The sequence below is a fragment of the Eleutherodactylus coqui genome, chromosome 5 (genome assembly GCF_035609145.1).
Source record: "Eleutherodactylus coqui strain aEleCoq1 chromosome 5, aEleCoq1.hap1, whole genome shotgun sequence".
In the NCBI taxonomy this organism is placed as follows: domain Eukaryota; kingdom Metazoa; phylum Chordata; class Amphibia; order Anura; family Eleutherodactylidae; genus Eleutherodactylus; species Eleutherodactylus coqui.
This window is the reverse complement of record NC_089841.1, coordinates 211,904,251-211,931,359: the sequence shown is the minus strand read 5'-3', so window position 1 is coordinate 211,931,359 and position 27,109 is coordinate 211,904,251. Positions and strand designations below refer to the sequence as shown.

At 42.8% G+C, this 27,109-nt stretch overlaps 1 protein-coding gene across 2 annotated transcripts in view; it reads right to left on the bottom strand.

Annotated features, from left to right (window-relative positions):
• Window positions 1-27,109, bottom strand: part of TRPM6 (transient receptor potential cation channel subfamily M member 6) — a 152,501-nt gene that overhangs the window by 87,470 nt on the left and 37,922 nt on the right. For both annotated transcript variants that reach the window (XM_066604163.1, XM_066604161.1), the window contains exons 6-15: window positions 23,828-23,952; window positions 23,470-23,641; window positions 22,141-22,315; window positions 20,529-20,652; window positions 18,769-18,841; window positions 16,553-16,653; window positions 11,421-11,555; window positions 8,652-8,705; window positions 6,806-6,946; window positions 6,503-6,649 (exon numbers count right to left, since the gene is read on the bottom strand). In XM_066604163.1, the coding sequence (XP_066460260.1) occupies window positions 6,503-6,649; window positions 6,806-6,946; window positions 8,652-8,705; window positions 11,421-11,555; window positions 16,553-16,653; window positions 18,769-18,841; window positions 20,529-20,652; window positions 22,141-22,315; window positions 23,470-23,641; window positions 23,828-23,952 (1,247 nt within the window). The remainder of the gene's footprint in view (window positions 1-6,502; window positions 6,650-6,805; window positions 6,947-8,651; window positions 8,706-11,420; window positions 11,556-16,552; window positions 16,654-18,768; window positions 18,842-20,528; window positions 20,653-22,140; window positions 22,316-23,469; window positions 23,642-23,827; window positions 23,953-27,109) is intronic.

Below are 27,109 nucleotides of genomic sequence, written 5' to 3'. Positions count from 1 at the left end.
TCTCCCCCGACTTTGGGTTCCTGGAGAATCAATACCCCCCTGATGAGACTCCCTGAACATAAAAAGTCCATCAAAGAAGCACTGAGTGAGTATTTCTCACTTAATGTCAATCCAGATGTGGATGTCTTCTCCACGTGGTGCGCTCACAAGGCGTACATGAGGGGGATATTAATTAAAATTAGCTCCCACTACAAGAAAAAGAAACAACTCCATATTAATAACATTCTGGAGCAAATTGCAAAGACAGAGCACAATATTCAGGCTTCCCCTTCTATCGAGCTGCATAGGGAACTTATGTCCCTCCGCCATAATCTCCGTCAGGAATTGATTGGGGATTATGTTAAAACCTTAAACTCCTCCAAGATGAATTATTACACGACCTTCAATAAACCCTCCAGACTGATGGCCAGGATAATTAAGCAACGGCAGGCTCCAACTAAAATCCCATTCCTGCTCAAACAAGATGGATCAAACACCAAAATATCTCACCCCCAAGCTATAGCGGATGAGTTTAGTCTTTTTTATTCTAAACTATACAACTTAAACAAAGACGGCTCCACCCACCAACCGGATATTCAACAAATCAACAAATTCCTGGAGGGGATCAGTCTCCCCACCATTGGAGAAGATCACCTGAAATTATTGAATTCCCCGGTCTCCCTCCTGGAGATATTAGATACAATAAAATCTTTAAAAGCACACAAGGCCCCAGGTCCGGACGGCTTTTCCAATGAATATTATAGGGACTTTGCTCCAGATCTGGCGCCTTGTATGGTGGATACATTTAATAAAGCAATTTCTACGGGCTCTCTTCCGAAAGAGATGCTAAATGCCACTATAGTGACAATCCCCAAACAGGGGAAGCCCCCGTCCTCCCCTGCAAATTTTCGGCCTATTTCCCTCCTCAATTGTGACACCAAGATTTACTCTAAGCTGCTTGCCCAACGCCTGTTAAAAATTCTGCCACAGATAATCCACGGAGATCAGGTGGGCTTTACTAGGGGGAGACAGGCGTCGGATGGCACCAGAAGGGTCCTCAACTTAGTTGCAGTGGCGGAGGCGAGCCGTACCCCAGCTATACTATTGGCTTTAGACGCTGAGAAAGCCTTTGACAGGCTTCACTGGGGGTTCGCCTTCGCCACCCTAGAGAAATTTGGATTCCGGGGAAACATTCTTGGAGCCATCCGCGCCCTCTATGGCGAGCCCTCCGCTGGAGTTTTAGTAGATGGGGTTATTTCAAAACCCTTTCAAATAACAAATGGCACCCGTCAGGGGTGTCCATTATCCCCTTTACTTTTTACACTTGTTATGGAACCCCTGGCGGAGGCGATCAGACTCAACGCAAATATTAGAGGGATTCCCGCTGGCGAGAGACAACACAAAATTAGCTTATTTGCGGACGATGTCCTGCTCCTCCTCACGGACCCCATCACATCCCTGAGAGAGGTGTCTTACATAATTCAAGAATTTAGCAAGGTTTCCTATTATAAACTAAACATCGACAAATCTCAGTTACTTGCTATCAACATAGACAACTCCCTAAAATTAAATATCCAAGAGGAATTTCCTTTTCAGTGGGGAGACAGAGATCTCCCGTTTCTAGGGATAAAAATTTGTACTCCCATGTCCAACACTGTCCAAGCTAACCTTTCTCCCTTGTTGTCCAGCCTCCACGGAGAACTTGCGTCTCTAGAAAAGAGCGAGCCGTCATGGATGGGTAGGGTCATGCTTTATAAAATGCTGATCCTCCCTAAAATCTTATACATATTTCGTACAATTAACCTCCCGATTCCTAGGCTGGAAGTACAAAAATTCCAAAAACAATTGTCAGTATTTGTGTGGAGAGGTAAGAGGCCGAGAGTGGCTGCCTCTATCCTGCATCTGAATAGAAAGCAGGGAGGCCTGGGGGTGCCAAATTTGTGGTCCTATTTGCAAGCATCCAAAATTAATCAATCCAAACTCTGGTTGAAACCAGAACCGGGACCAAGCTGGCTGCAAATTGAGACTCACTTGAATGGTGGTAGACCTCTCCGCTCTCTTCTCCTGGCGTCCCTGCTAGCCTCGTCTTCCCCATCTGTGCTCCCAATCTATAGCTCTCGGAGTATTTCTCCTACTATGCAGGCCTCACTAAACTCATGGAGGTGGTGGGCTCAGAGACCCAATAACCGGGGGGGGGGGAATAATAGATCACATACCTATCTCTACTCTGGAATATTTTGTCCTCAACTTACACTTGGAGAGTTGGATGGAGAAAGGAATTTCATACATAGATGATATTCTCACGGGTCGGGGCGTGGCCTCGTTCCAGGATCTGAGAAAAAGGTTTGACCTCCCCACGAGAGAATTCTTTAGATACCTCCAAATCAGATCTCTACTTCAAACCACAAAAATAGCCGGGGTGAGAATGGTGGCTGACCTTTTGAGAGTCTTTAATAACCCCGGCCCAACGTCTCGCTCCCTAGTTAGGGTCTGCTACGACTCTCTCTCAGGCGACATAAGAGATTCGAAACGCGTACATATCCTTAATTGGGAGAGGGACCTGGGGAAAAGGTTCCCACCAGATAGATGGATCGCGGCCTTTACGTGGGCCAATAGAGCAACCATTAACGCAAACATTTTGGAAGTACATACAAAAGTACTGACAAGGTGGTACCTCACCCCAGTGATGCTGGCGAGGGCATTCCCTGACTCGGGCGATAGCTGCTGGAGACACTGCAGCCACAAGGGCAGCATTCTCCATTTATTTTGGAGCTGCCCGAAGCTCTCACAATTCTGGGACGATGTCTTTTCTTTTCTGAGAGCGATTACAGGAGTGTACATCCCCAGATCCCCTGAATTAGCTATTCTATTAATTGACAATGGCCATTTGCCACATTCGATAAGGGGTTTGGTGGTCCATATCCTTCTCACTGCCAAACTTTTGGTCTCAAGGAGATGGAGGGCGGCTGCGTCTCCTACTATTTCAGATTTAAAGCAGACAATATCTGACCATAACACATATGAAAAATTGTTTGCCCTAAAGAACGGGGAATATGCTAAATACTGTAAAAAGTGGAACCCATGGATACAAAGTAGCTTGACCTAATTATCAGATATTCGATTAATGACTGATTGTTTTTCCTCCCTTTCCCCCCCCCTCTCCCTCCCCCTTCCCTCCTTAAAGGGGTTGTCCCGCGGCAGCAAGTGGGTCTATACACTTCTGTATGGCCATATTAATGCACTTTGTAATGTACATTGTGCATTAATTATGAGCCATACAGAAGTTATAAGAAATTTTTCACTTACCTGCTCCGTTGCTGGCGTCCTCGTTCCCATGGAGCCGACTAATTTTCGGCGTCTAATGGCCAAATTAGCCGCGCTTGCGCAGTCCGGGTCTTCTTCTTTTATCAATGGAGCCTCTCGTGCAGGATGCCGCCTCCGTGTAGCTCCGCCCCGTCACGTGCCGATTCCAGCCAATCAGGAGGCTGGAATCGGCAATGGACCGCACAGAAGCCCTGCGGTCCACCGAGTGAGAAGATCCCCGCGGCCATCTTCATCAGGTAAGTAAGAAGTCACCGGAGCGCAGGGATTCAGGTAAGCGCTCTCCGGTGTTCTTTTTTAACCCCTGCATCGGGGTTGTCTCGCGCCGAACGGGGGGGGGGTTGAAAAAAAAAAAAAAACGTTTCGGCGCGGGACAACCCCTTTAACCCACCTCTACTTTTCTATTTGTTAGTAGTTTAAATAATTAGAGGAAATATATAATGTTTACCGCACTCTATTTTTCAGCAGAACTTTCTTATGCTCTGTTATATAATTGACATTCTCTTCCCATAAGCTACAGCTACGGACTTTACTGTGACTCTGGATAAAGGGAAGTTGTTTATATCTGTTTGTCTTATCAACAATTCTATAAGCCATGTAATACGTATGCTCACATAGACAATTATTTCATGTTATATTTGTAACAGTTTTAAAAGAAAACTAATAAAGAACAAATTGAAGAAAAAAAAAAAAAAAAAGCAACATCTTTCTAGCCTATATGGTTCTTTTTGATTAGGATCTCAGATTACATCATATTAAAAAGTTCTAAATGACCCGCTACATTATATTAGAGGTAGTAATTAAACCTGAAACTGCTTCTCAGCAGTACTTTACCTGGATATTTCATGAGTTCTGACTGTTCTCAAACTTATTACTATTGCATAACTTATCCGACGGCTCGCATTTCTATGGGTTTGTTCTGAAGGTTCAGGCCTCAATCATCTGTGCAGACTGCCAGGTCATGGAAACCCAAGGGGAGAAAAATTCAGAATCTGATTATAGATGAAGGGTGCATTTAGATGGAACGAATATCATTCAAACAAGCGATAGGAAACGATAATCGTTCGGTGTAAATGCGAGCCAAAGACTGAACAACGAATGAGAATCGTCCACTTTTTACTTGTCGTTCATTGTATGCAGGCATAAAAACCATTGTTGGCTCCTTTGCTTATCGTTCAGTTTAAACTACACTCGTTCAGTCCTTCACATTCGCTCTGTAAGATACTGAACGACGCTCCCTTAATGATCCGCCTGTCTAAACAGGCCGCACGAGAGCGAACGAGCTAGCGGTGACGTCACTCGCTTGTCCAAAAGAGTATTGACTCATCTAAAAAAAAAACCAACTACTGAACATGTGTCTGTGTGTACAATAATCATCTCCCACCATAATGGAATACAGCCTCATGCACACAGGTGGATTTTAGCTGTGGAATACGGAGTGGGCGTCCGCCCCTGAATTCCGCAGCAAAAACCCTCCATAGCATGCTATGTAAAAATGATTCTTCATGCACATGAGCAGAAACCAATTGTGGTTTCCGCTTGCAGATGAAAAAAGAAGAAAAAAAAAAAAATCACAGCACGCTCTGCTTCACTGCGGTTCCTGCGCGGACAGCTTCCATTGAAGTCAATGGAAGCAGTTCGACCCGCGGCCCGTCCACAATTGACATTGCGGACAGGCCGCAGATCCCACAGGAAAAGCAGGAGTTTTTAAAAAATCTGTACTGTCTGATGGCGAGCCGTGCGGACCATCCGCAGTACATAGAAAAAGAAGAAAAGCAGGTATGCGTGGATGCCAGCCGGGGACAGGGTTGGATTCCGCTGCGGGCTCTCACACGTGGAATTTGACCTGCCCGTATGCATGCGGCCTAAACCAGATCTCTTTAGTGCCCCCTTTTTCAAATATTCTACTACTTTTCATTCTCTACTTTTTTCTTTTGTGCAATTAAATAAACTTGGTAAAGCTTAACTCTTGATGTTGTTTGAAACTTTTGGAAGTTAGCTGCTGTTAGTAATAAAAGAAGAATCAGCCCAGTGTGCATGACCAAGAGTGGAACAGGTAGCTATGGGGAAGGCGGCACGGCAAAATTTAGAAAGGGGCTTCACTCCACCCTGACCAATTTCAGCAGCAAGTTCTTAACTAGAAAAACCTTCCCCTAATATACAGCGATTGTGCACACAGTGAGATCACAATATTGGTGATGTCATCGCTACTGCCCTGTCAGCCCTGACCACGGCGGTTAAGCTCCTGTTCACACGATCAGGTACCGCTCCTCGGCCCAATGCAGTGTCGGCAGCCATATAACCGGGACTATTTGTGTGTAATGGCTTGGGGACCAGCAGCAAAGCTGGTATCCCATTTGGAGTGGTTAAGCTCAGATCCAAACCGGTGTGCGGCAAGGCGGATCCACATCCACCTGTCTGAGAATAGGTTTGCATATTGATGTAAATGGTGAATATTAATCAACACAAGGACTTCAAAAGTGCATCTGAGAAATCAAGTCAAGAAAGCTATCAGATCGCTGCATAGACATAAGATTTTGATTAAAAGCTTTCAGTGCTTCAATAACACTACTGGGCTTCCAGGCAACAAGAGGAAAGGATCTCAGTCGAGTAGAACATAAAGAGAATGGCATCGGTGAGTCCGGCGCAGTATATGGTGGTTCAGTCCTCTGGTATACCTTGTTATCAATAATATAGAAGGCCATTGCTTAGTTATGTGAGTGCCTATTACAATCCCTCGCCCAAGCAGTAATGATATAGGAAATAGTTTTCAGGTTACACAATACCACAAGTTGCCAAATTTCAGTGCCAAAACGGGTTGCGTTGCCATTGGCCAAACTCTGGCCGACAGTTGGGTGTAGTTCTTGGAATTGCAGTAGAAAGTAGTTTCTCTTTCCCAAGGTAACATTTATTGTGCCGTGCCGGGTTATTGTGAAATCACTTTTATGCATAATATTGTGAAACCGAGGTGAACGGTGAAGATGTACATTACACTCTATACATCAGTTAGCGTTCAACTATTTAGTACAAGTCTGAACTATAGATGACAAACATATATATAATGAAATACTGTTTATCTGACATTCTGCTAAATCGGGGTAGGATCCTTATTTCCAGCTCAGTACATGCATCGGGTAGATTAGAAATTTGACTCTAAGAGAACATTTTCAATTAAACTGGATCTAAAACTTGGAAGGATCACCTTGCGCTTATAAGGCTGTGCTGTCCGGAGGAACTGGGAATGTAAGGTATTCTCAGTCGAGGCGAGCTTGCTGTTCATCTGGCTGTTCTGGCTTAGCGAAAGATGAGACAGACTTTGTGCCAGGCTGTTGGTAGAATTGTGGGTCCGCTGGCAGAAAGATTGAAGGGAAAGAAAAAAAAAAGACAATAATTTTGTTGGCAATGAACGGCCTTATTATTTCTAGTTGGTATGTGAGCGTGTGAGAGTCTTTGTAATTTTATATTAGTACATGGGCGGTTATAAAAAAAAATATGGAAAATTCACCTTTTGCTTTCTGTAGAGACTATTGTATAAGGCACGGAAACTCTTCCTCGTGTAGCAGCTTCTATAAGCTCCTCCAATCAAGTATTCAATCACTAATCCCACATCAATTAGGGTAATTTTGTAGTCCGGGGAGAGGTTACTCTGTGTGCATAAAAGTTGTGCTAAATAAATAGAATTAAAAACATTATAAAACATATAACGCATTTCCCCCAAAATAAGACCCCATCTTATATTAATTTTTGCCCCAAAAGAAGCACTAGATCTTATTTTGGGAAATGTCTTATTTTACTTAACTAGCAGCCGAGGTCTGGGCCCCTCCCGCTAGTCTCCGAAGCTTTGTATTACCGCCATGCGTCCTACACTACTCGGTTGCCGACAGAAATTAACTTCCTGGTTGCAGGAGTTCATAAATCCTGCCTCCAGGAAGCGATGGCTCTGATTGGTTCAGCGAGCGCTGTTCTCAGCCAATCAATGCAGCGCTCGCTGAACCAACACGACAGCTGTGATTGGTTAAGTGAGCGCTGCTCTCAGCCAATCAGAGCCACCACTTCCGGGAGGCAGGATTTATTAACCTTGCAACCAAGTGATGTTCTGTTCATGGCCGAAGAGTGCAGGATGTGCCTCTCAGAAACCCATAATTGAAACCCATAATTGTACAAAAGGGTAAGCTAAGACTTGACACATGGTATAGTTTGACTTGGTGGAGCAGAAATTGAGGCCTCTAACTCTGGTTTAAGAACTGCTCAGGAAGGTTCTGCTACTCTTCACTAAAACTGCTTGTTTTACTCCATCTATGTCATTCTGGAAAATCCCTCTTAGAGGTTTCATAAACCAAGTTAACAAATTATACATCTGTTTTTTAATAAACTGCCTTCTATGTATATATTGTATCATGTTTTTAATAGCCCAACTCCACACAGAATCCAAAAATGGTGGTGCAATTATAATAAAGCCCAATGTATGACTCCCCCAGTGTCACTCTTGGGGTCCTGGGGCGCAGTAAACTGAGATATGACGAAATTCTTTACATTGCACAAGTGTCCCAATGCTTGCTTGTGACCTCCACTGCACAGGGGGCACTGGTGGTCCTCTTTCTTGGATTTACAAAACAAAATAAGTCTTGTAGGTTACAGGAGTCAAAAATAATATCTGTCTCACTCGTACTGTCTGATTTTAGACTAACTAAACTCTGTTCACCTTACCAGGATGTACAGTATTAAACCTAGCCCTATAGATCACTTGATACCTATTACTTTACTATCAAAACTCAGGTTTTTAATCTAGGAGGAATAGAAGTTATAGTAACCGTTCATAATATAACAGACTTTTCCATCTAACGTGACCGGTACAATGTACATAAGGTGACCCAGGTGATATATCTGACATTGTGCAGTTAGTGCCATTTTCTCCATATTAGTTTTATTACTTTTTAATATAAGGTGCTGATAGACTTTCAATAACTGTAAGCCAAACACTCATTCAGCCGACAGCTATTCCTCCCGACTCCGGCATACATGTTGAACACAACGCAATACTCTGGGCATCATTGGTTACGGCACACAGATTTGTCATTCCTGCTTATTAAAGGTGCCCATACACGTTAGACAGAATTTTGCTATAGTGCCCATTTCAGTGGGACTATCCAATGATCGAAGGTGTAAGGGGGATGCCCAACTCTCCTCCAACTGCAGATGTCGGAGGAATGAAGGCTTGGCTTTTTATGGATGGGACATAGATGCTTAACATAGGAATATTCCTGTAGGACATATTCACCTTACAATACAATAACTTTCACCATAGAGAGATTCCCAACGTCAGTATTTTAATAGAATTCGTAAAATCTTACCTGTTTTACATCTCCAACAAGATGGTATAAGAGCAGATTTGTAGGTCCTTGTTTCTTTAAGATACAAAAAAAGAGTTTTCTTGGTACACAGTGAAGAAATCAACAAATGTAATTACTGTCAAGGTAAGACAATGTTCAGACCTGGTCTTTTCCTTCCCTTGGGATTATATGTCTGGAGTGTTAACGGACGTATACCTCTAATGAAAGGCCGTCCAATGCAACAAAAATGTATACTGGCCTGTATTCTTTGTTTTACTGTATCCCATCATATAGGAAAATGCGGGTCTACCCTATGGACAGGTTTTATATATGCCAGTTAAGATTTCCAGACACATACGATGTGCTGAATGTAATGAAAAACAGCAAGTTTCGAACAAAGTCTAAAAGTTTAATATGTGGGGGTTTTTTTAAGAGCCGCATGCAGAGTATATAGAAAAGTGTGAGCACAACTATTGCACTATGAGGCCGGGTCCACTCGGGGGCTGATTTGCAGCAGAATGTCTACAGTGGGCATTCCACTGCAGATGAGTAGCAGAAGGCTTGCCTCCAAACCTGCGCTATTTGGTGTGGATTCTAAAGCAGGTTCTATTGCATATTCCTGTGGGGAATACACGCGTCATTGAGAAGAGGCGAATTCTGCAGTGGAAACGGCAATAAAATTGTATTCCGCACGTCAATTTTTGCACAGGTTTTGTGCATGGTATTTCCGCAGGTTGTGGATGAGATTTTCAAATTCTCAATCACTTTGCTGCTACTGTAAATGCCGCGGAATTTCCGTGCGGAAGATCTACAGGGAAATTCTTCGGCAAATCCGTCTCCTATGGACCCATCGCCTAATCCTTGTAATCTCTGGGCCTCTTTCATGCGGCTCCTGACTATGCCAACCCATGCCTAATAAGTGCCCAGGATTTAATGAGACAGTCCTGGATTCCTGGCACTGTCCTGGAGCGGAACATGTTTGCCATCTTTTCTGCCTGATGAGTCTTTTTTAGTCCTGACTGCAGCAACTCACAGAGAGCTACGGTGGCCGCTGACTGGCAGTTCACATTTAATATTCCCGTTAATGAAGAAGATGGCAATGCAGCTCCATGGAGGTCAGGCTGAAATATTTGTATGAGCTATGCCATGGCATCAAGGGGTCTGTGGGTACTGTTATGTTATTTTATGGTCATTACTATGCAGTTGGCACAACAGCATGGATAGGAACAATAGCATGGACAGTTTGTGGATGTTATTATAGTACTGGCATAACTGATTGGCTTCTTCACAGACGTAGGGAATTCAATATGGCAAAACCATGCATAGTAGGAACTACGTAGCACAGAAGAAAGCAGACTGCCTTGAGGTCGTAGCTTTAGGTAGTGCAGAGGTAGCAGTTGCTACCGGGCCCTGTAGCGTTAAGGGGCCTAAAGGCCCTCTACCATATAACAAAACACTAGTATAATAAAGGGCACATGGATGGTCGAAGGACCATGTTACAGATTTTGCATTGGGGCCCCCTTACATTTATCCTCTGCCTAATCTTTTAAGATTCCAGCAATGCCCCCGCTGCTAGTGTTGTATCGATGGGCTTCTTAGGAGACCCAACAATGCAGAGGAAAGTTGTGGAAGGGCCCCCCATGCTGGACTTTTACAAGAACCTTTAGCTACGCCTCTGCTTGAGGTTCTAAATAGGGTTGAATTTGTAAATGTGACCGGAATAAGTGGTAAGTTTAAAGGAGCATGTGTCTGAAACATTTGCTGTTGCTATATATTTCTAAAACTGCAGCTCCATAATGGAAGCTGGTCAGTGACCATGTATCATGGTCATGTTTAGAGAGACAAAAAGGTACTGCAAGGTTTTTTTGAGATATCACAACTATCACACTTTACTGTATAAAATAGTCTGTGGGTTTCATCTTAATTTTTTTTGCATTCCTGCAATTTTAACAAAAAGGAGACTGACCCTCTTCAATGCAAATGCAATCGATACAAGAAAGAACACCTTACATGTGCCCAACGACTGTATATATATATAGTAACCTAGTTTGTAAGGCCAAAAAAGACATATATCCTGCCAGTTCAGCCTATTACCCCCCCCCCCCTCCCCCTAATGTTGTTCCAGAGGATGGCAAAAAAAGTGAGGTAGAAGCCAATAAGGGGAAAAAAAATTCCTTCCCAACTCCAATCTGGCAATCAGAACAATACCCAGATCACCGACCCTACTAAAGTAATCAGTGACTATCACATGTAAAATTGTATCACTAAAGAAAGACCTCCAGGCTCCTCTTTTAATGAGTTCCCCGTCACCACGTCCTCAGGCAGAGAGTTCCATAGTCTCACTGCTCTTACAGTAAAGAACCCCCTTCTATGTTGGTGTAGAAACCTTCTTTCCTCTAGCCATAAAGGGAGTCCCCTTGTTACAGTCACAGTCCTCGGTACAAATAGATTGTGGGATATAGCTTCATTTTAAGTACAATTGGTAGATTTTTAATTATTGTCAAACATAATGCTACTTTTGGTTAATTTACCTGATCCTTGTAACCCATTACAAATAATCTGATGTCCTGGGATTCAATTAAAATTAATTTGTATATTGCAATATCTATGAACAGCAGTACGCGCCATCCATGTTTTCACGATTACTCCGTTGTGCATAGAAAATAACTAACTACAGTGAGTAGTTCTGGCATCTTGAGAACATGAATGTTGAGAGGACAAAGGTTGCATCCTTGTACTTAGCAAACAAGTAGGCTTCCCTGACCCTGTATATCTGTTCAGGCGACTTACAGTATTAAACAGTTCTTCCAATCTACTTATGGTGAGGAAGCGATGCATGTTCACTCCATGTTCTATCAACAGCTTCACAAAATCCACACGATCCATCACTAAGGCATCCTGCATGGCTTTTTCTAAAGAACCAACCTTTTAGGAGAAGGTATAAGAGACCAGTTAGAAATCTGAATTAAAATGGATGTACAGTAGTGGTCTTGAAATGTAAGTATCGGACACTACCTCTAAGTGGTTACCGGCCATTTATGTTCTTGAGGGTTGGCTACTTTGACTACTTTTTAGCATTCAGGAAAAAGCATAAACTTATTATTAATGACTTCTCTATAAATTAGGCTATGTTCACATGGCGGAATCTGCCGCTGAATTTTCGGTGTGGATTTCATCTGTAAAACTGCGGTAGAGACCCGGGGCTATTCTGTCGTGAATCCACAAGCGGATTTAGCCCCATCAGTGGGTAAAATCCACATGTGCAGAATTTTGCCATGTTTTTCGGCGCAGATCGCTGTAAAAAAACGACATGTCACTTCTTCATCAAGATATGTGTCATAATCCCGAATGTTGATTTTGCCATTTACCCATATCTGCATGCATATTCAGTGCAAGAATGACAGTGTATGAAAGGACAGCCACTGATTTCTGTCACAGTCTTATAGGTGGAAACCACAAGGAATATTCTGCAGAGAATTGCACCATGTGAATATAGCCTAAAACTGCCTTCACACAGGCGAGAAAATCACACAAGATTTGTGCGTTGCGAGATGCACAAATCTTGCACAAATATGAACCCCATTCTTTTGAATTGGGTCATACACATTAGCGATGCAGGGAACACATGGTGGCATGTTCTATCTTGCTGTGTGTTCTTATATCGCACCCTATGCAAGGTGCACGAGATGAGAGATCTTACATTGAAAACATGACAGCCACGTCGGAGGATTGCTTCTTCCCCAAAATGCTGCAAGGCCGTTTTGATATGAAATATCACATGGGGAATTCACATGGTGAGGAGCGTGATAAGGAGCCATGAATTACGGCCCGATATCGCGTACACCAGTGTGAAGTTAGCCTAACAGTTTGAGGACTCTCAACTTCACCTCCTGCTTCATCAGTGGCTTAAGCCAATCAGAGCGATGGCCATACAAGCATTCAGGCGGTAGCTATCTTATATGTATTGGTAGCCTAAGAGAAGAGCCTGATAATGCACTTAGCATAGGTTACCCTACTCAGTAAGTTTCTGTGCAATCTCAAATTGTTTGCAAATCTTAGTTCACATCAATGAAGTTCATCGAAAATATCAGACACGACCTATAGGCAGATCAATGTTTTGGAAGAAAAATGTTATGTTTTTCTAATTCTTTAGAAAAGAGGTATTACAAGTGAGGAAATATGAAAAAATAAGTTTGGTACCATGTTAGCCAGTAAAATGTGATTGTTCTCAGTAAGAAAAACCAAGTAGTCTTGTAGACATGATACCTTTTAATGGCTAACAAAAATATATGATGTTACAGCAAGCTTTCGGGTTCTATCGACCCTTTGTCAGGCTAATGAATGAAACTAGTTTGGATGGTACACAAATATAACATACAGATGCAGAGGGGAAGGGGGACACCCCTCTTGATCTAAATAAATGTTCACACCCAGATATTTGAGAATAACACAAGACAATCTGAGTGCAGAGATAAATACTCAATCAGTCCACTGAGCTGAGGAATGTGACAGTTTTATGATGTCTCTTATCTCTAAAGCAACTAGAAGAAGATGCAAATAGACTGCACATAGAATAGGATAGAAATACTACCTCTGCACCACTACCTATGGGATGGCAACCTTCTGAATTTTTATGAGAAAAACAAACAATGATTAGGAAAAGGACACCCGTCTTGACTTCCTTCAGACCTTTCACATTCCCCACTTATGCAAGAATTCCGGGCTGATGTTCATTCCATTCTTAAGGGTATCAAACATGGCCATAAACTTATACACCCAAATTCTTCTGTGACGCTGTGATTTAAGGTTGCCCTTCAGTACGGTAACTCTCGTCTGCTCTATGTTGTGTCCGTGATCACAAAAAATGTTTTGCCACAGATAATTCCGTCTTTTCCTCTCCAATTGAGTGGCGATGAGAGTGAGGAAAAAAACAGAGCTTCTGCCTTGCATGTTTCAATTGGAGTCTAAAGAGAAGTAATAGAAACTGTTTCTATTTATCTCACAATCCATGCTAGAGACAAGAACAGCAGAGCTGCTGGCTCATTTGGTTACTTCACATCCCTTAGACTGCAATTGAATCACTGGCCTCTCCAACTCTTTTGCCCGCGGCTAGGAGGAGTAATGAAAAACTCAGGACTCCTATTCTCCCCATTCGCGGGGCTTCCAATTACACAATTAATTCCGTATCCTATGAATATGCCATAAAATGGTATGTGGCTAAAATACCCTTTAATAGAAGATCAGAAAAACACAACATTTTTCTTCCAAAACCGCCCTACACCGGTCTCTGGATTATCTCTAGTATTGTCCTAGAATTTCAATGACGTGAATTAAGATTTATAAGAATATGGAGTAAATAAGGAGGCATTATACAAAATGTGTAAGTTTACTCTTTGATTATATCACTATTGCTACTGCTGTCCATGGCCTGCGAGTGTCTGTAAAATAATTTGCAACCAAAAAAGATCTTCAACTGAAGATGATATTTTAACACCCCCCCCCCCGTAAGGTATCTACAGAACATTCCAGTCGATTAGTTATGGTGGCAGCAACAACTAGTTCTGTTCTCCCAGGCCCAGTTGTTGAGCCTAAGGTCAGCTTACACTAATCATGTAAATCATTTGGCAAGGATCATGCAGTCCCTACAGGTTAGACAGCCTATATGTTATCAAAGTGTATGGGTAGCTTAAATTCGATGAAAAATATACACAATATTGTCGAATAGTGAACCTCAAAAACAGGATTCGAACCCTGACAGACAGATAATCAAAGGCAAAATCAATGCCTTTTAGGAATAGAACTTTGCTATGTCTCCAAACCAAACTTTGCTATGACCGTCCATAGGTTAAAACATGAAAACAATTGTTGCTTAGAGTTTGGCATCATCCTATAAAGATACAATGAAAGCAACACTATAAACTTTTTTTTAAAGCAAAAGTATCCTTCCCAAGGCGGTGGAACTTCAATGGCACTAGGCTATAACTAGAGTAAGTAATGGACAAGCATCATTGAAAAAAGTAATTAACTCAGATACCCGAGGGTATGATCCTGAGCCTGATTAGAAAGTAGTGTGCTCACAAATAATGTGTTTTTAAAGGGAACCTATAAAGTTATCTTTTCCTCTAGGCATTGAAACTGTAAATCAGTGGACGTTCATCCAAGTGGAAAATAGCAGTTTACACATATTTGGTCATGTGTATACTCAAGCAGGTTAAAACTGGTTTAAGAGAGGTAGAAAAAAAAGTGCGAAAACACTTGTATAAAAAGAACATTGTCTTTACTGATCACAAAGATAAGGTTAGTAAAGCTCAACCTCTTTGGTAATATCCATAGAGGACTCTGTATAGCGTGAATTATAGTGACCCAATATTTTGTAATAGATGACAATAACTCCAAAAACAAAAAATAAAGGAGATCTACCAGAAGTTGCTTCAAAAACATTCTTTAATGGATTTTCAGAGTTGGAAACCACGTTTCAATGTGTTACTTCTATGCTGGGATTTGATTGCTTGAATTGCAGGCCCAAAATCTGAGGCTGAATTACTTGAGCCTCTTAAGACATTTTCTATCTTGAGTTCTGTAAGGCACAGTGTTGCCAAAGATATTTTGTATAGGTTCACATCTACATCAATATCTATATGCTAAACGAGTTTGGAAAACAGTTTATTTCATCATGGGAAGCCATAGCCAGACAGACATTTCCCTGCCAAGGCCACCGCAAGGGAAATAAAGTAGTACATGCCGGCTAATCGGATAAATGGTGTACCCTACTGTAATACAAGAAGAGCTTGAAGTCCACCAGAATTGGAGCCACTCTTACAAAGTGGCCCTCCATTCTGATTCATAGAGGAGGTTCCAAGTCAGGGACCCTACTTATGACATTCATAAGTTCTAATGGGGCATATGAACAGAGTTGGGAGCTTGGCACAAAACCTTTAAGGACTCAGCCTATTGTAGCCTTATATATTTGTACAGGCTTTAAATATCTAGCCTGTATAAATTCCGATAGAGGGAGCTCCCTCTAATGGTAGCTGCAGGCAAACAGAATTTTGTACATCAATACTAGGACTAGTCCCCAAACCACACTATGTAGAAATGTGTTATTCAGTAAATGTAGAAAGCTAGCAACAAAAGTATAATTGGTGGTGGAGCATGAAGTAGAGTAATTTTGCCATCTCTGTTGTGTTAACTTGGAAACCCTGCAATTGCCACTGAAAGAAACCTTAAAGGGGTTTTCCAGTGAAATACCATAGGATGACCTATTATCAGGATAGGTCATCAATAGTTGATCGTCTGAGGTCCGTCGTTCGGGTCTCCGACCGATCAGCTGAGTAGGCGCATGTTCAGCGCCAAAATAACAGAGGTTGGAGCAGAAGTCTCTGCGCAGACCTTCGTGTAGTGGCCGGCGACTGTAACTGCAGGCACGGTTCTCGTTGATTTCAATGAGAGCCGTGCCTGCAGTCACAAGTGCCGGCCACTACATGGGTAGTCAATGCGGAGACTTCTGCTCCAAATACACAGAGGTTGGAGTGGAAGCCTCCACCCAGACCTCCACATAGTGGACGGCACTTGTAACTGCAGGCGAGGCTCCCATTGAAATCAATGAGAGCCGTGCCTGCAGTTACAAGCACCGGCCACTACACAAAGGTCGACGCGGAGGCTTCCGCTTCAACCTCTGTGTTATTGCAGTGCTGACAACATGTGTCCACTCAGCTGATTGGTCGGGGTCCCAAGCGGCGGACCCCGGCCAATCAACTATTCTGATGATAGGTCATCAATAGTAATTCACTGGAAAACCCCTTTAACTTTTGCTGATATGTGTAACACGGACAGTTTTGTTGTGTGAAACACAAACTGCTGAAGAAACTGAAATTTTAGAGAAAGTCTTAACACAATACTGTATGCTTTATAAAAATACAAACTTTCCAGTGCTGGCCATACACTAGGATATGCTTCTTGGCAATATCCACTCTGTTCCAAGTCAAAGCCAGGCTCAGCTGGTCTGGGGCAGACATGTTCGTACCTAGGAAACAGAATGCATGGAATATTTCATTTGTGATAACTTTTCAGACATGTCCCCATAGAATCTGATAGGTAATGATAATTGAGGCATCTAACTTCATAATTGAGGCACGAGGAGGAACTTGAAAGCAGCGTCAATGGATGAGACTGACGAAGACATCATAATGCAAGGCTTGGTCCTACAGATAAAATGTTTTTATACAGATGAAACCGGTGGCAGGCAGGAGCCACAGACTCCCTGTCATTCTCACTCTTGTAGGTCACAGGCCACGTTAGGCCTACAACCTACAAGATGCAAGGAGAACGCACAGGAAGTTAGCATTTCACTGCAGGTGGCGCAATGACATCACTGGATAGCGCGTCTGTGCAGGCCGCCGACTTTACAGGGCGGAAGAGGCCTCTGTTGCTCCACTTAATACATCCATTCAGCCCTCAAAACAGTAATAATCTCCTTTGTTCCTCACACAATATTATTTTCTAGAGGGCACAAAGGTGGGCAATTTACTGTAAAGTCGGTTGAAAGGGGGTATTATTACCGTTTAGGTACATACATTATTACTATTAAAGCCACATTATTACGGTTGCATGTATACTTTGCAGGGGCACAACAGTGGGCACTATTACAATGTTGGGGAACTAATGGGGCATAGTTTCAGTGTAAGGTACTAATAAAAGCCCAATTACTGGGGCTTAAAGGCAACACTATTACCGCGTATGGGGACTATTGTGTGGGGTACAAAAGAGGCACTTTTACTATGTGGCACATTATTGCCTGTTTCCTTTTTTTGGGGGGGAGGGGGGTACTATCTGGCACTACTGTTTTCAAGGTTGCTGTCTTAGTTGTACATTTTAAGGCGCACTACAGTTCTGACAACATTAGTTCTAAAGCACAGTATTTGGGTGCATGGTACAAATGAGGCAACAGCAGGCGCAGAATTGAATTGGGGGTAGCGGCAGGTTGGAGAGTCTGTGAAGGTTGAAAAATTGGTAGGGAGAATGCTGGAAACTGAGGAGTCAAAGATGGGTGGGCAGCCAACTCTGCAGAAATTGTGGCTGGTAGAAGTCTTCATGGCAGTCTGGGACATAAGGGAAAGACTGGAAAAGTGAACAACTACAATCAGAATACGTCACCTGTGATTACTGGATAGAACTGTTACATATATGGTCTGCAGGGTTACTCTATAGAACTGGTATCCACCACTATACAGTAACTGGACGGTGGTAATATTGGTCTGGGTATAGTGATTTTCATTCAATAATAGTATGATAATATTATTCAGTCATTACTGAGCGGTTACATTAGTGGTCACGGTTTAGCAGTTTTATTTATGCCTTGTGTATTGGCATCACTGCTAATACCCAGTCTTTGTAAAGTGTGCTAAGTTCAATTAGAGTATAGAGGTAAGATTTAAAAGGGAACCTGTCATGAGATTCATGCTGCTCGAACCATAGACACCGCCAATCGGCAGAATGGCAATGAATTGGAGTGCGCTGCAGTAGCAGGCATAGACACAGACGAATCTAAAGCACTGTGCTTGTGTAAACATTCTGCTAATAGGCAAGGGTCCTGGGTGGGACCCTCAGCAATCAAGTATACATGCTCTATGAGAAGGTTAGGCTGTCAATATTTAAAGGGGTTTTCCAGCTATCGTATTATGTTCCTTCAACAGGGCGAGATATAATAACGTAACAAACAGAGGATTATTTACTCCTCTGCCATCGCCGGGATCCAGTGCTGCAGCCCCGCTGTGGTCCCAGTGTTTGTTGTAAAAGCTGGCCTCACCAAAAATCAGGTGACTACTGCAGCAAATCAGAGGCTGAAGTGTCCCTTTCATGAACTCCTGGCATCATGGCACTCAGGATGCCAGTAGAACAAGCAGTAATGCTGGAGCCTATAATTGGCTGCAGTGGTCACCTGACTTCCAGTGACATCAGCTGTCTCAACAAGTGCCGGGATCACAGTGGGGCTGCAGTTCTGTCTTTCAAAAAACTCTTTAAACATAACAGCAACCGAAGACTGAAAATGACCAATCACTATGAACTACTGAAATAGTTACTGTAAATTACTCTCCAGTCCAGAGTCCGACAATTACAATGTATGAAATATGTAACGAACCTTTAAGAAGAGCGGTCAGAATTGCTATATCAATATCTTGTTGTTCTTCAGACTCAGCATCAAAAATTGTGATCTAAGAGAAAACATGTGTGTTAATTTATTCTTTACATGGGCTAAAGATAAAAGACACAACTCAGTAACACTCAGTAAGGTCTTTAGCAATGAAGTTTTCTTGTAGAATTAATACAATAATGCTATTTGATGGGTTTATGAAAGCACAGTTAAGTACAGTGCACTAAAGGGGTTGTTTAGGATTATTACAAATGTTCACTTTTTTCCCAAACTGTGCCATAGATGTCCATGGGTTGTCTGCTATTGCAGCTTAGCCCTAATTCACTTCAATGCGGATAAGATGCAATACCAATCAAAGTCCATGGACAAGAGTGGCACTGTTTCTGGGTAAAGAGAAAACTGGCTCCCCCAAAAAATCGTATGCTTCATAGTTTACATAGATCAATTAGGCCATATGGACATCATATCATAGGAGGTCCTACCTCATGACCCCCTCTTTTTAAAAGGAAGAGAGCTGCTGCAAAGAGCACCTACTGCCTTAGCAAACTTAGTGCCACTCAATACCTCCAGTTGGTTGTCTGAGGTTTTAGCTATTAGATCTGCAGCGATCACCTGATCGACTCTGATCTTCAGTAGGTGTTCTTTAAGAGCAGAGGTTGTTCAGATGAGACATTCTCTTTAACGTGGCTCATCACATCTGCTTCCCTACCACAGTATATGCTTCATTCTACTCCTGTGTAAATTAGTAGTTTGCCATTTATTACTCTCAACCAGGAGTGGAACTAAGTAAAGACTTAAGACTTCTCTTTTTTAATTCCAGTTCTAGTTAAAGCCTAGTCCCTGAAAGTTAATTAAGTGATCTAATTCCCTAACATGAAAATGTAAATTAAAATGCGACAAAAAATAATAAAACAATATGTCAATATTTTAGCTATTTTTCAACATTTTTAGACCCAGACTCAACTAGAACCAGATTAGATCAGAATAAACAAAATAGTGGTAGATGAGATCTTGTAAATATGGCAGCTCTATGCAAGGTTGCCACCTTGTTTTTTACAAAAAAAATACCAAAAAGTGAAAAAGGGGCATGGTTTGGGGGCATGACTTAATACAGCATGTCATTTTACCTCTGTTATTCCACCTCAGTTGGGCCTGTCCCCCCCCCCCCCACCTCCAAGACCCTGCCCCCTCAATAAAATTCTTTAAGACCACTTTTTAATTCCCGTTTCCTTTTCTACTCTATCTGGGCCCAGACTTTCATGCAGACTTCTTCTGAAGACTTGTTTCTGCAGACTCGCCCTAATGCCCCATATAGTACTTGTGCTCAGTCAGTGGCCCCATAAAGTAATAGTGTCCCCTTCTGTGGCCCACAAAGTAAGAGCAGTCACTCTGCATCCCCACAACTCTGGCCAGTAGAGGGATAAACTTCGTCAATCACACTGCTGCCTGAGCACCCTGACTCCTTCCCTCAGTACAGTATGAGCTGGAGTCTGGAGAACAGGAGACTGAGGGGAGGCGTTGAGCTGCTCAGGCAGCAGCATGACTGAAGAAGTCCGTCCAGCTCCTGGCCAGAATTGCGGGGCTTGGTGGAGTCTCTATGAAATGTCAACATTGCCAGTGTAAATTAAATACGGATCTGGCCCCCCGGTAGTAATACAGGCTGGGCCGCTGGTTTACTGGCTGGGTTCCAACCCTAGTTGGATGTGTGAGCAACAGAAAAGTAGTTTAGGAATGAGGATGTCACTTACAGAATCGCGGCGCTCCATGCACTCCATGAGAATAAATAAAACGTGACTAGCCTGTCTGTGACCGAGACTAAAGGTTTGCTTGATCATTTGCAGAATTTCATCCTTTAGCTGTGCAGAAATCTCTCTATAGGAGACAGATATTATGACAGTTAGAAATAGTACAAGACAAACCATCAAGCCAATCACTGAGGACTCACATGATCCCAATGTACATCTTATCACATCACACCGAAATTATATTTCTGTACCCTGAACTTTGTATAACTATTCTTACATTGCAGGTACTGCTTTAGCGTTTCAAAAGAGGTTATGCCACCCTCCATAAGAAGTGCCCCTGGTAATACGCTTCCGATGCCACCCTCCATAAGAAGTGCCCCTAGTAATACACTTCCGGCCTTTTTCACCATACTTTATACAGCAGCCCTATAAGTTCAGACTGGCAGCTATGCATAGGCACAATAAAGCACAAACTCACCAGGAAGACAGTAAACGAAGGGTTGATTTATATAATTAAAGCATGGAGCAAAAGATTATAAAAGGTGACCTCTAGAGAAAAAGATGATCAGGTAACTGCCACTCAAATAAGCCTTGGGGTGGTTTCACATCTGCGTTGGAATCTTCAGCCGGAGGTTCCATTACAGATGCGGCTGAGAATACCGAAAGAAAAACTGCAGCATGTAGCACTTTGTCTTCCACCCAAAAGCCGGCCAGCTGGGCGGAAAGCGGGCGGACCTCATTATAATCAATGGGGTCTGTCTGGCGCCGTTCGGCTCCATCCAGAGACTAAACCGTTCGGCTGCGGGGATTCCCCTTTCCTTCTCCCTGAACAGAAAAGCGGAAACCGCAGCTCAAATGTGAGACCACCCTTACTAAGAGAGAAGCCTAGAAATCCACTGGGAGAAACCCTATTAAAGTAAAGCTACAAGATATTCGCCTACTGTATATCCTTGTTCTGCTTCTGTTCTATCATACTATGTGGGGTCATGTTGTATGTTCCTTTTAGTTTGCAGCATACAGTTTGCAGACTTGTATGTAGCTGAATTAGTCAGTATTCTCCGTGCAAAAAACAAAAAGAGAAAAAAACATCAGAAACCTCTCTTTCCCCCCTCTTAGTCTCAGCAGGAACTCAGATGTGTTGTTGATGTCTTGTACAGAAGCTGCATGGGCTACTTAGCTTCACACTGCTCCAAATAACAAGTTAATGAACTATACAGAAGGTATAATGGCCGCCTCATACTTGAGCTCTACTTTTCGATCTGTCTAGATTTCTAATCAGGTCACGCTCAATTTCATGTGGCTGCAAACTGTCCGTTTTAGGGCATTTCTTATCTATTGATTTATTTCTTGTGTGTAGCCCCATAGGCTATAATAGGGCCATGGATTAACAGCACACAGCTGCAAATACGCTGGAGGCCTTTATGGGGACAATTGGGACATACAAGTAGTTTTAGGAAAATTTACAAAAATAAAATTGCAGAACAACTTCATGGTGGTTTTTCAGCGATTTTGCTGATAAGTCGGAAGATATTCCTTTGTGACACAAAAGGAACTTTGACTTGAAAAACTACAGATGTGACATCCCTAGTAAATAAAAGAGGAATCAACCTTTTACCTTTTATCTGTTGTGTGCTTGTGTGTGAACGCCAAGATATCTGCCGCTCTCCCTGTTCCTTCACAAACCACCACCGGAATGGATGGAGTGCTGTGGACATATTCCCATACCATCAGGATGACATTTGGACCTCCTTCTACGACCAGGCCAACTACAGGGACACCTTGTCCCATTCCTGTAACATGAAGGTTGTCAGCTTTGTATATACATACACAATATATGTACATTGTGACCCACAGCCTCCTCTCCCACAAACATATACCCAAAGCTTCAGGTAAGAGCTACTGGCGGAATGACTGGCCCACTGCATCCTCTTAATTATGGCCTGCAGGAAATCTGACACAAAATTGCATGTGTTACATTTGGATGCAGATTTGCTACGGAATTGCTACAGATTTCCCTTTTTCCATTGGGGCGGATTTTACCCTTTGCGTTGCACTGCAAAATGTGAAATTTGCGAGGTAACACATATGTACAAGGGGTGGACAAAAATATGGAAACACTGTACGAAATGCATGCCTTAAAATCGGTCTCTACATGTCTGATTGAAATATGATTTATAATCCCATGTAACTTGAGTGAAGGTAATATGACACAGAAGTGAACATCTGCCTGAACAGCAAGGTTCATTGGTCAGGGGTTTGAGCCACTCAGTTGTTGTTACCAGCTGCTCCCAAAACCATCAAGAGCAGGGCAAGAGGTGAAGTAAAACACAAATTTGGCGGAAAAGCTCTCAGCCAAGAAGAGATCAAAAGGCCAGCTCAGTACTAATGATTAAAATCCCATGCGTTTTGTACGGCGTTTCCATATTTTTATCCACCCTCTGTATTTTTCAGTGTATTTGCCTTGGACATGTTTGTAGTGTAAATTTGTTCCACAGGTGATTCAATCCTTAATAGGTGAATGATTGTTAACGGCAAAGTTTTGATGCATTACACCACCCTGTCTTTTTTGCAGACTTCTTATTGGATGTGGTTTATGTTGATGTATAAGCGAGCTTTTACACAGTGCAGAATTATTCTGTAAGCCGCAGCTTAATCTGCTGCAGCAGATTTCTGCTCTATAGCCTACATGCATACATGTGGATTTTGGTGCAGGACTTTTTGCGTCTTTAGCTGCTTCTTGCGGAATAATTCTGCACTTTGTGAACACACCCAACAGTTCTGATCACATCCATCATACAACAGATCCATATGGCACCCAATGGACCCACTGACCAATGCATAGTTTCCTAGAGTGAGGCCTGCCTAGGAATATTCCATAAGCAGTTGGCTGACATCCAATCTGGTTGTATAGTGCTGTGAATAGCCACAGTACTAGTTGACTTACTGGTATGTATTTGCTGAAGCGCTATGTATTCCTCAAGGTTCCTTCTAAGTTTCATCTCATTTCCATACTTTCCAGCAGTGCCATCATCCGCCATGATGAAATGGGAATGCATGCTATTCAGAGTGGTGAGCTTACTTAGTGGATTCACCAAGGTGTGATAAAGGCACACGGCCTGAAATTGAAACATACGTTTTATATAAACCTCAATCTTCATGCAGTTTTACAAAAATAACTACATTTTCTATTAAAACCATCTCTAATGTTATATCGATCCTTACATAAATATAGAAGAAAGATGAACGAAAGTCAAGTCTACGAAACAGGATTGATTAAGGAATTTAAATCTTGGCGTACTCACATCTTTTCCAATAAGATCCTTTTGATTCTCAATAACTCCCCAGGGTGGAATCCCAATGGCACAGATTTTTCTTAAGTGTTGGGAAGCATGAAATTTTAAGGCATCACCTACATGTTTGGAGACTCCTGGAAAGTCAATATATATAAATAATATATCACAGAAGAGCAGTTTATTCATATGTTTATCCGAAGGGTAAATGTAAACTGCTCTATTTAACCTCCAGAAGCCGTTCTAAACTCAACATGAAGTTACGGGAAATAGACATAAATCCAATAGGCCATTGAAGATACATTACTTAAGTCTCCTACTCTGAATTATAAAGTTTAGTTCGACTGTTAGAAGTTATACCGGGATTGTCAGCCGTTCTATAATGACGGCAGGCCAAGCTTCAGGAACTGTCCGTGATTAGCGGTTATCGTTAGAGGAAACGGTTTGCTGTATTTCTCCACTGCAGTTAAAAAAAGTAGGGTCCAAAGCTGAAGACCCCCTCTACCATGTCTTAGAATATTTTGAATGAAGTTAACCCCTTAAGGGTGTTTTGGTTGTAAGGGATCAGACACTTTTTGGGGATTTACCCATGTGGTGATTTTACTGCCCTATTTTTATTTCTTCAGCTACCAGAATTATTTTTGCAGTTTTTTTTCCATGACATATAGGGCTATTTTTTATACCTTTTTTTTCACTTACTTTATTTTCCCATATTTTAGATTAATTTGGGGTAAGAGGTAAAAAAGAAAGCAATTTTTTTTTAAATTTATAGTTGTTTACTTACATTAGTATATTTAAACTAAAATAAAGTATGACAATGGGTTCCTCATTTTGTTTCAGATGTTTTGATATACAATTTGTATAGTTTCGGGTTACAGATTTCGTATGGTGACAGTTTCAGTTGACATCGGCGGTGGGCAATTTTCTTATACATATTTTTTATTCTGTATAATATAAGACCTTTGACCATCATTCACATTGTCTTTTTTTTTTGTTATTTCACACTTTTCCATTGTAGCTAGAGGAACCGTAGGAGCAGCATCCATAGGAGCCCCAGTTACAGGGTAAAACATCCCCTGCAGTGACAATAGTCACTGGCAGAGCTAATCTGAGTCTGGCAGTACTGTCATCTCTAGCTTCAGTGGAGGGGGGAAACAGGAAGCTGAACTACCGGTATGAGGGTTCAGCTTCTTGCAACGGAGGTACCATAAAGTAGTGTATGTGGATGAAATGGTGGGTGGGTGAAATAATCTATAAAGATAAAGGGCATAAGAATTTGTGAAAGAAGCGGGCACAGGAGGGAGTAGCCTATAGTGGGCATACCGTGGACTGCAGTCTGGGTGACAGAGGGGGACATGGGAATCAGTCTGTGAGAGAACTGGCTTGAAGAGCAGTCTATATGAAAGAGGAGACCATGAAGAACATTCTATGGGAGAGATGGGACACAGAGAGCAGTCTGTGGGAGAGATAGGGCACGGAGAGCAGTCTGTGGGAGAGATGGGGCACCGAGGGCAGTCTGTGGGAGAGATGGGGTACGGAGAGCAGTCTGTGAGAGAGATGAGGCACAGAGGGCAGTTTATGTGAAAGAGGAGGCCATGAACAGCATTCTGTGGGAGTAATGGGGCATGAAGAGCAGTCTATGGGAGAGATGGGGCACAGAGAGCAGTCTGGGGGAGAGATGGGACACGGAGAGCAGTCTGGGGGAGAGATGGGGCACGGAGAGCAGTCTGTGGGAGAGATGGGGCACGGAGAGCAGTCTGTGGGAGAGATGGGGCACGGAGAGCAGTCTGTGGGAGAGATGGGGCACGAAGAGCAGTCTGTGGGAGAGATGGGGCACGAAGAGCAGTCTGTGGGAGAGATGGGGCACGAAGAGCAGTCTGTGGGAGAGATGGGGCACGGAGAGCAGTCTGTGGGAGAGATGGGGCACGGAGAGCAGTCTGTGGGAGAGATGGGGCACGGAGAGCAGTCTGTGGGAGAGATGCAGCACGGAGAGCAGTCTGTGGGAGAGATGCAGCACAGAGAGCAGTCTGTGGGAGAGATGCAGCACAGAGAGCAGTCTGTGGGAGAGATGCAGCACAGAGAGCAGTCTCTGTGAGAGATGCGGCACAGAGAGCAGTCTATGTGAGAGATGGGACACAGAGAGCAGTCTGTGGGAGAGATGGGGCACAGAGAGCAGTCTGTGGGAGAGATGGGGCACAGAGAGCAGTCTGTGGGAGAGATGGGGCACAGAGAGCAGTCTGTGGGAGAGATGGGGCACAGAGAGCAGTCTGTGGGAGAGATGTGGCACGGAGAGCAGTCTGCGGGAGAGATGGGACATGGAAAGCAGTCTGTGCAACAAAGTGCCATGAGTAGCAGTCTATGTGAAAGGTGGGAACCATAGAGAACAGTTTATGTTAGAGATAGGGCATAGAAAGAAGTCTGGAAGTATACAGAGTAGTCTATGCAACAGAGGGGCAGCAGTCTGTGTGAGAGAGAGAAGAGTCAATCAGGAGCAGTTTGTGCGAGAAGGGGGAGGTCTGTCAATTCTAGTCTCAACCTTACTGCTACAGGGACATCGATGAAGTGTGGAGGGGCAAGTAATGCACTGGACACCAGGTATGCATCCTTTTCTCTGCACCAGGACCACCAGAGATGCTGACTCTAACTAATGCTCTGACCTTGAACCCAGGGATGTTACCATAAACCCGCCTGAAGCAGCTTAGTACAAAGACCCCATCATATCTGTTACAGGCATTCACAGTCCCTCTTCTGCGCACATATTTTATAGTATTTATAGTTTGGGCGGCTGGGTACTATTATGCAATGTCTAAAGGGACATAATGAGGATTATGAAAGCACTTTGTAGTTTTAGAGACATTCTCTTTAATATCAAAGATCTAGAAATATATTGGTGACACCTATCTGTCAACAGAATGGATTAAACAAGACTAAAACAACATATGGAAACCAAAGACGACCAGTGAAGCCTGTGATGGATCACATAAGGATTTAATACCCTTCTGTATAAATAGCAACGCAGGCAGAAGGCCTCACTTACACTCCACAATGCACTATGCACACTTCATTCTTCTATTTGATGGGAGATGATTGACATCATATTTGCGAAACAGGGTTATAACAGGTAAGGACAGGCCGTAAGCTCTTTGGATGAGCCTATCTATTCTATTATGTCTTTAGGAGGCTAGAATAATATGTGTGTACTCAGGGCCGGCCTTTGGATAAATGGCACCAAGTGCAGAATTTATCTTGGCATCCCCATGAGAAGACCAGACTGCTGCAAAATAACTAGCCGGC